Source organism: Microtus ochrogaster, linkage group LG5 (genome assembly GCF_000317375.1).
Source record: "Microtus ochrogaster isolate Prairie Vole_2 linkage group LG5, MicOch1.0, whole genome shotgun sequence".
Classification (NCBI taxonomy): domain Eukaryota; kingdom Metazoa; phylum Chordata; class Mammalia; order Rodentia; family Cricetidae; genus Microtus; species Microtus ochrogaster.
Window position 1 is genome coordinate 16544714 of NC_022031.1, and position 9333 is coordinate 16554046.

The following is a 9333-nucleotide window of genomic DNA, read 5'->3' on the forward strand; positions in this document are numbered from 1 at the left end:
CCCTCTCTCCCCAGCCCTCTCTCCCCAGCCCTCTCTCCCCAGCTCTCTCTCCCCAACCCTCTCTCCCCAGCTCTCTCTCCTCAGTCCTCTCTCTCCAGCTCTCTCTCCCTTAGCTCTCTCTCTCCCCAGCCCTCTCTCCCCAGCCCTCTCTCCCCAGCCCTCTCTCCCCAGTCCTCTCTCCCCTAGCCCACTCTTTTCTAGCCCACCGTCTTCTAGAATAGCACCAGTACTTGTACAAAGGTTACAGGTTGCATCTTAGCATCCCCAGAGCTAGTACAAAGCATTCCCACAACGTGGGGTTTCTATGTGAGTAGAAGCATGTGGCTGTAAAGAATATCCAGAACCAGGTCCCTTGCTACAACCATGGGGAATTTGCAGCAGGAAATGGTTTGCTCCAAGGTGTCCTGATTTGTATCCCCTACCCCCATATAGTCTAGAGAGAGAAGAAAAACAGGGCTCATACTAAATTCAAGGCTTGCTGTGACTTAAAGTGTGGCTAAGGGGTGGCCACATGAGCGCCACCTTAAGACACCTTAAGAAAGCAGAATTTCCCATTTCAGCAGCAACCCTGCCTCAGAATGAATCCGATTTGGTGTCACAAGATCCCTAGGTATTTTTTATGCATTGGAAGTTGGAAAAGCTACTGGGGCTGGGGCTGAGGCTGCGGCTGGGGCGGGAGTACATACAAGCCTTCAATCCCAGCACTAGTGAGGCAGAGGAGAGCAGATCTTTGTGAATTCAAGGCCAGCCTGGTCTACAAAGTGAGTTCCAGGACAGCCAGAGCTATACAGAGAAATCCTGTCTCCAAAAAAATGTTTAAGAAAAGTTTGAAAATCCCTGCTCTAGAAACAGCCTCTGGATGTTTGGAGGTTGGAAACACTGAAGGAGCTTGCTGTTGTGTGCAGAAACACTCACCAGCTGTACCTGTCTCCACCCACGCCTCTCAACACTGGGATTACAGACTCATACCCTGGGGAATGGCCTCCACACAGATGTTGGAGAGCTGGACCTAAGTCCTCCTGCTTACCCAGGAGGCACTTCCTTCATCGAGCCATCTCCCTAGCTATGGAGAAGCGTTTTCAGTGACAGATCCCATCCTTCGGGATTTTGATTGAAATGTTCAGCCTCTCTAAATGATTCCAAATGCGCAGCCGATGTCATCCAGCCCCGGGAGGCCTCCTAGTCCTTTGAGAGACTGTACCATAGCCACAGATCAGGGCTCTGCCGGTGCAGAATGAATGCTGAGAGCTCCTTGCAGCCAGACGAAAAAGTCTCTCGTTGCCCCAGGTACCTCTACAAGCCAGAACCAAGCCAGCTTCTCCCATCCAGGTGCCTAAGCCTCCTCCTGGACACGTGTTCGCTGTAGCCCTTCACTGTGGGTTTCAGTGCGGGGAACCCATGTGGAAATCTGTTGCGGCAGAGCAAAACATTAAGCGTGGCGTGTTCTCTGCCAGCTATAAAGGTGGCAGAGGAAGAAGGGTTGTACAAAAGACTTAGTGATCTCCAACAGGCAAACAGACAAACCAAAACCAGAGAAGGGTTCCCCCCAGGCAGTAGCACCCTGCAAAGGGAGCCTGTGAGTCAGCTCAGGGAGGCCCAGCCCCTTCAGGAGAGCCTGATTTAGGATCAGCGCCTGCTCCCAGGCTGGGCTGGGCTGTGTCTCCTCCCAAGACCTACTCTTGAAAGCAGCTCCCCTTCTCCCTGGCTGCCTAAAGTGTCACATTTTGCTCATTCCCAAGCTCTCTCGCCCACCCCCTTCCCAGACAGCTTGCCAGTGACCAGGGGCTGTTGTAACCCACCTCCCAGCCTCTTTCTTTGGAGACTGCTGTTAAGCAACTTTCAAGTCCTCTCATTGCAAAGGTATGAAGTTCCTCGGGAAGCCCAGCAGCCACACAGCTGCTTCTCTGCCTCTTTGCTGGCTCCTTTTGAAGATTCTGCCGCTGGGAGACTGTCACCCTTATGACAACCGCTATGCTGGGTAAGTGGAGGCAATTTCCTGTCCTGCGAGGCTTTTATTTGTTTGTGGGGTTGTTTAGCTCCCATATGCCTCAGGGCTTTGTTGTTGTTTGTGGTTTCTGTGCGATTCTGAAGGCTTTTATACCCTCTCCCCCCATAAAATGTGTATAGAGCATCCAGCATTTCGGTTCAGTGGACTGAGAAAGCCCTGTAGGCAAGAGTCTGGCTAGATACTGTTTAGAGTGTCCCAGCCCTAGCTGTGGCCTCAGAATTCAATGCGAAAGTGTCCTGGGGTGCCCTGGCCAGTATCTGCAGCATCTGCCTTGGTTGATGCTCAGCATAAAGGATACTGTTGTACCACGTGAAGTATGACCTGAAAATTAAGCAGTCTCCTTTAGAATTGTGCGTACCAGCAGTGGGCTGAAATTCACCTGTGACTGATTTAAGAACTAAATATGTTTGATCGTTTTTTCTTGGTTTCCTAGGGTATAGTGGACAATGAGGACTACTGAGAACTCAAGAACAATGGCAATGGGTTTTTGATCCTACTGCATGTACTGGCTTTGTGGGAGCCTAGGCAGTTTGGATGCTCACCTTACTAGACCTGGATGGAGGTGGGTGGTCCTTGGACTTCCCACAGGGCAGGGAACCCTGATGGCTCTTTGGGCTGAGGAGGGAAGGGGACTTGATTGGGGGAGGGGGAGGGAAATGGGAGGCGGCGGCAGGGAAGAGACAGAAATCTTTAATAAATAAATAAATTTTTAAAAAAGAACTAAATATGGTTTTTAAAACTATTCCAGAGTGATTGTTAAATATTTCAGATCTGGGCAGCTCAAATAATTCAACACAAAATAAGCAGATTTTTTTTTTTTAAATAAAAAAAGGCAGAATAAAAGTAGTCAACTGTAAAGTTGCCAGTATTTTTGAGAAGGAGAGATGGGAAGAAGAGAGTGGCTTTCTCCTTTGGGTAGGATAGCTGCATCTGAGATGGCGATCTTGGGGAGGCACAGAGCTGGGACTGGAGAACTGTACCGATGTGTGCGTTTTTATGATCCTCAAGGCTTGCTGAGGTACAGACAGCGTGTGTTTGGCTCAGATTTGCAGAAGGCTGTTCTTTGAATCTAGAAGTTACAGAGTGCTGGCATTTCAGAGAGAAACCAACTTCTAGTCCCGTTGCTTAAAGCCGAGGAGGGGCAGCGGTGTCCCCTCTCTCTAAACTGTACCCCTCAGTTGTCTCCAGTGAAGAAAGCTTAGCATCCCAAAGAACAGTTGCTCGGATTCAGAATAGTGTGGGGAGTCTGTGAGAGCCTGGAACACAGAACTGTGAATCGTGCTCTTCTTTCTCTCTCCAGGGACCTGGACGTGGCTTTTATCTAGCGATCTTCCAAATACAGGATTTACACGGAGACATTCACAAGCATGTTCTTAAGTGGGGAGAATGAGAGATAGGGGGAGGCATTTGATGAGATAGAGGTGGGAATATAACCTTCAAATTTCCCACCTGTGATTATTTTCTCCCAGGACACAGAAGGGCATTTACATCCAAGGGGTTCTTTCTAGTCTCCTGCTCAGGAAGGCCCAGGCTTTGCCTTCTGTAGTTTGTCTGGTGCACACAACACTCGTTAGAGATGTGGACAAAGAAGTCCCTGGTAATGACCCGTCCACAGTCACACTCCTCCGGTGGAGGAGCTAATCTGACCCTTTGGCTGATGTCAGACCAGACGATAAATATATATCACTAACTTATATGCTCTTCGAGTGATACAGGCGCTCACCCCTCCACTCAGCCGTGGCTCTGTTCATAATGACTCCAGGGCATGGCGATCATCAATAATAAGTCACCAGGCCTGCGTCAGCCGGGCAGGTGTGCATCCTCCCCGGAGCACCACTGGGTGGAGGAGAATGAGGCCAACAACACCTTTTCCAGGCAAACTTTCTAGCAAATGCAGCCACTCCTGGGGGCAACTGTCCTGCCTCCTCTCCTGCTGTGCACTGAAGGTAGCAATCGCCATTTCTCTTAGGCTGCAACATAATAAGATAGTCCCAGATGTATAAATTACCAGATACCTGAAAGTTGGAAGGAAAAAAAAAACCCCGAGAAGCTGAAGGATTGCTCACTACCTGTCCATCATAACAGAAGCCTAAGGCCTCTTGAAAATCAGAACTACTTCTGAGATTTTTACCATGGAAAATTTAACTCACCTTCAAGAGACAGAAGTCATCCTCTCATTACCAAGGACAAACGCTACTCAGATTTGGGAAGGCTTTGCTTTGTTTACTTAGGAACCACTCTGTGCATGTTTAGCTCTTTAGGGATCAAGAACCTGGTAGGAAAACCGGATAAAACACCATCCAGCATTGTCTCTGTCTCTGCCTATTTAGCACGGTTGTAAGCTGCCCCGTTGTTAGCCCTTCATAGCTTTGGCTGATTTTCTTGTTAATAATTATGGGCCAACCTTTTTCCTTGCATTCTGGTAAAGAAATTTGGCAGGTCTTACCCAAATGCAGCACTCCATGACTGTCACGTGCAGGAAGGCCCCTGAACACGAATAGAAATGAGAACATTCAGGAAAAACAGCGCCCCCTTCAGAGCTGCTAGTGAACATCTTCAGGTCCTCTCTATACAAACAACAGTAGAGCACAGCCAATGTGTGTAATAGAGGCTTCCTCTAAGTGTCTCAGGAAATAAGTTTTAAAATGAGTTGGAGAAGCTACAAGCCCACAGGGAGAATGTGAAGACAGAGAGTGAGTCCTGTTTTCTGTAGCTGTTTCAGATCATACAGCCACGAGGGAGGGTTAAAAAGACAGGTGAGAACAACAATTTGATTTCCAACAATATTACTCTACCACGGCCCAGCTAGTGGAGGACTGCAGGGGCTGCAGCGCCAAGTCAGACATTCTCGTGCTAATCAAGGGGAACTCGGTAAACCGGCAATGCTACTCCGTTTTGTCTTCTTTCCCTTTGTCTTGTTTTCCTGGAAGGACCTAATTATTTGCTGTCCTGTGAGGTTAGGGCAGACAATGCTCTGCACACTGAAGCCTGGGGGCCAAGTGCAGGATGTCATGAATCTGAGAGTTCCGTCTGCAGTGGTGCTTGAACCTTTTCAATCAGAGAAGACTTTGACGTCTCCGCTTCTCTAGAACTGGTCAGTATGGCCAGGACAGTCCCATTTGCGCCCACTGTTCTGACGTATTATATGACAATGCCCTCTTTGTGTCAGAGAAGAGTCCCCATGGACAGTATCTCATGTGTGGGACACTTTTGTTCTTACGCCATTGGCTGCTTTCACGGGGTCACCTGCTTTCCCCTCAGCTACCTTCTCCTTTCATTTCCAAAGAACAAATTTGTCTGTGATTATCCCATTCCAGTGAAAAGCACATCATTTGTTCCTTTTTATCCCTGGGAATGGATCCCAGTTACTTCAGAACCAGTTTACCTCAATCTGGGGTAAGCACCTCCCAACCCATGTGCCTCTACTCCTTTCTCATACTGATGATCTTACTAAAATGACATGTATGTTATTCTTTTGCTCAAACATTGACTTTGCCTCTCTGACGCTACCTTGGTCAAATCCAGATTTCTCTGCCTGGCTCTCATGGCATCTATAATGGGTCTGTCTCTGTTCTACTCTCCCTCGACCATAAGACCCACTCACCTCTAACCAAAAAAGTAGAGTAACTCTGCAGGCTTCTAGCCACCGAAGCAGGCAGACCAGAAGCCTAAGGCAAAGAGCAGTGCTCCCAGCTCATGGATGACAGAAATGTGCTGTCTGTGTCTCTGGGACATTAGAAAGCACACGTGGCAAGTCGGTGGTGTTTTGATACGTATTTTGATTTTGAACCAGTCCCCCAGTACCTTCCGGAAGCTCCTTTACTCTTTCCTTCTGCTAATGGTAGAGTATTCTTGGTTTTCCTTGTGTGCTGGCTCCAAGTAGGGCCCTGAAGAGCTGCGTGTTTATCAGCTCGTATAGCCAAGGCTTTCCTCACTGCAGTATGCTGTGTGTTAGGGCTTCGTGCTTTGCTTACTAAAGATGCACAGGCTGCAGCTCTCTATGCTTCTGAGCCAGCCGTTCTCAGCCTGGGAGTTGTGGCCCACACGGCAGTCCCCTATCAGAGAGCCTGCATATCAGATTTTCCTTATAACAATAGCAAAATACATTCATGAAGTAGCAAAGAAAGCAATTTTATGATTGTGGGTCACCGCAGCATGGCAGAACTGTATTAAGGGCTTGTCTGCATTAGGAAGGTGGAGAAGCACTGTTGTGAACTGAACTCACAGGCAGTCTATGAGGCAGGGTTCTCTCTCAGTGCACCCAGTTAGTGGAAAGAGGAATGTTCCCACTACTCCTGAGCCACGTTCTCCTCAGAGCCCAGTCTGGTAATGGATTCTTTATTTTATGGCACCAGGATGTATTCTGGGTGATGGCAATGACCTATAATCCCTTCACCTCTTCTGCTAATGCTTCATCACATCACAGTTTTGACTGGCCACAAACACACCTGCGGTGCTTCTCTGTCTTCACACAGAATTATAAGAGGAGGGCGTGGAACGGCGGCGGAGAAAATGGAAGTCATCTTGGTGACTTGCTTTTTAGAAACTTCATTGTGATCAATCAGTAGGTAACTAGTTTACCGGGTTAGGATTTGCTCTGCTGAGTCTATGGCATTCCATTATGTCGGAGGCATCTGCTTTTTCATGGAAAAATGGATGGCAAAAGGGAAAGTTGCAGGAGTAAGGTCTGGTTACTGTTAAAAATTCTCTAAAAATTGATTTCATTGCATGATGAAATAAACTTCTAAATAGTTTCCTTCAACAAAATCACCATCTTTGCCTTTTTTCAATATTTTTTAAAGATTTATTTATTATATATACACTGTTCTGCCTGCATGCCAGAAGAGAACACCAGATTTTATTACAGATGGTTATGAGCCATCATGTGGTTGCTGGGAATTGAACTCAGGACCCCCTGGAAGAGCAGCCAGTGTTCTTAAACTCTGAGCCATCTCGCCAGCCCATATTTTTAAATGGTAAAACATTTTCTTTTAATATCTATTTTTAGTATATCATTAGGTTGCCTTACTTTTGTTTGTTTGTTGTTGCTATAGCAAAGATCCCCTACCCTTAATAACCTAATACATTCATTTTCCACTCAAATAAAAATTCAGAAGAGCTATGGCTAGTTGGCTATCACAGAAGTCCAGGTCCCCAAGGTGCTGCAGCTTGACCTGATCAACACCTAACTCCCAAATGTGGCCCCGAAAGGAAGCTTTCCTATCATAGTTCAGCCAATAGGAGAGCAGAAAGGAAGGCCAAAGGTCAGAAGAGAAGTTTGACCTCTGCCCACTATAGATGAGCATTGGGCAGATGGTTTAGGTACAAGCAAGGGTGTGTGAAGCATTGTCATTAGTTGGAGGCCAGAGCTACAAACGCTTGCTGAGGGACACTGGCGAGTTTCCAGTGGTCTCACTGACACCCCATGACCACAGCCCATTCTCCCTTCAACGTGGTTCTCTAAATGCAGAGTTTCACACTTTAAATTGATTGAAAATACATAGTTTTATTTTACAAATGCTCTTTCCAAGTCATAGAATGTCAGAACAAAAGGAGACAGAAAAAAAATAGCCCAATCTTCCTGTGTGAAAATGGAGCAAGCAGAACTCCACCAGGATAAAGGGGTAAGCAGAGCTAGAGAGGGATTAGACAAAAACCCAGGTCAGTGAGCTCTCAGCGTTCCTCACAGTTGATACTGTAGTGTTGGGTGGCTCTAGAAGTCATCGGAACCCTTCCTACCTCCTTGAATTGCTGGGGAGGAAGTCATATGTTGATGGAGGAAGGTCATTGGTTAATTAAATAAAGAAGCTGCTTGCCCTGATAGGTTAAAACATATGTGGGAGGAGTAGACAGTGCAGAATGCTGGGAGGAAGAGGAAGTGAGGTCAGACTCGACAGCTCTCCTCTCGGGGGCAGAGGCCTCAGAGAGACACGATGCTCCACTCTTGCGGGCAGAGGCGAGAGCTCTGCTCTCTGAGACACACGCGATGAAGCTCCGACCCAGGATGGACGTAGGCTAGAATCTCCCTGGTAATCCACCTTGTGGGCTACAGCAGATTATTAGAGATGGGTTGATCGGGATATCAGAATTAGCCAGGAAGGGCTAGAGCTAAAGAGCCAAGCAGTGTGTAAATGAATACAATTTGTGTGTTGTTATTTCGGGCATAAGCTTGCGGGTGGCCCGGGGTGCTGGGGATGCAGCCCTGCCGCTCCTATTACTACAATATGTTTTGGCAAAGCTGGGGAGTCTTTAAGGAGGGAATATTTCATTTCTGTAAATATTTGTAAGGTGTCTGCCTGTTGCTAGTCTCAGACCATGGAGATGAAAGAGCAGTTCATGCACGCTACACAATGAGTAACATTAGCAGGTAAACAAGGAATTAGATTCCCCATCCCCTCAGAGAAAATTATTTGTGCCTGGTGAGTGCACAAGAGGGTCACCTAATCCAGACTGAAGGATGGAGAAGGGGTCAAAGTCAGTTTCTCAACTGTGAGATATTTCCCCAAAGGACAAACAGAAATTTGAGTGGATTATTGAATGTAGGAGGTTTGTTGCCTTTTCCTTTTAAATCGTTGGTACTGGAAGGTATGGCCTCATTTCTCTCATAAAAGAAAAACAAAGCCCACAAGTAGAAAATTGAGGAAGGCTTTCCAGGCACAGGGGCTACTTCATTTCAAAAAGCTCCTGGAAAGCTCAGTGAGGTCTAGATAATCAGAGTTATATTGCTTCTCTCGCTGAAGATGAAGGTGTGAGAGTAACGTATTTTGTCATCTGTTGATCATAATTCTAATCTCACCTAAAGTCATAGAATATTAATATATTTTCAGGGAATTCAGACAAAGTTTTAAAAGGAAGTTCTCTCTGGATTCCTTGAGAAGGGAAGATAAAAAAGCCATGTGGTTCTCCACAAGACAACTGAGTAGTAATTTTATATTACGAGGTTTCTGCAGTTACACACAGAGAGAGATGGGGGCCTGTTAAAGAACCATTCAAGACGTAGAACTGTTACAATTAGGTAATTAGACAGATAAAAGAAGGATAAATGATTCATACTCAAGATTGTATAACTGAACCAAAATCGTTACAGAGAAGTTAAACATTTTTTTTAGTTGTGTGCAACTAAAGATGCCTATTTTAAGCCCAGTTGGATATATGGGTCTGAAACTAGAGAGAGAGACAGAGAGACACATAGATAGAGACAGAGATAGGGAGAAAGAGAGGCAGAGAGAGATGCAGAAAATAAAGAGACAGGGAGAAAGACAGAGAAAGGGGAGGCAGAGACAGACAGAGAGAGAGGGGGAGAGACACATAGACACACAGACACA

At 46.5% G+C, this 9333-nt stretch overlaps 1 protein-coding gene across 1 annotated transcript in view; it reads left to right on the forward strand.

Annotated features, from left to right (window-relative positions):
• The first annotated feature begins 1862 nt into the window (after nt 1-1862).
• The window catches only part of Cpa6 (carboxypeptidase A6), a 304169-nt gene continuing 296698 nt past the window's right edge, over nt 1863-9333 (forward strand). The window contains exon 1 of the mRNA XM_005362355.2: nt 1863-1978. Coding sequence (XP_005362412.1) covers nt 1863-1978 — 116 coding nt within the window. The remainder of the gene's footprint in view (nt 1979-9333) is intronic.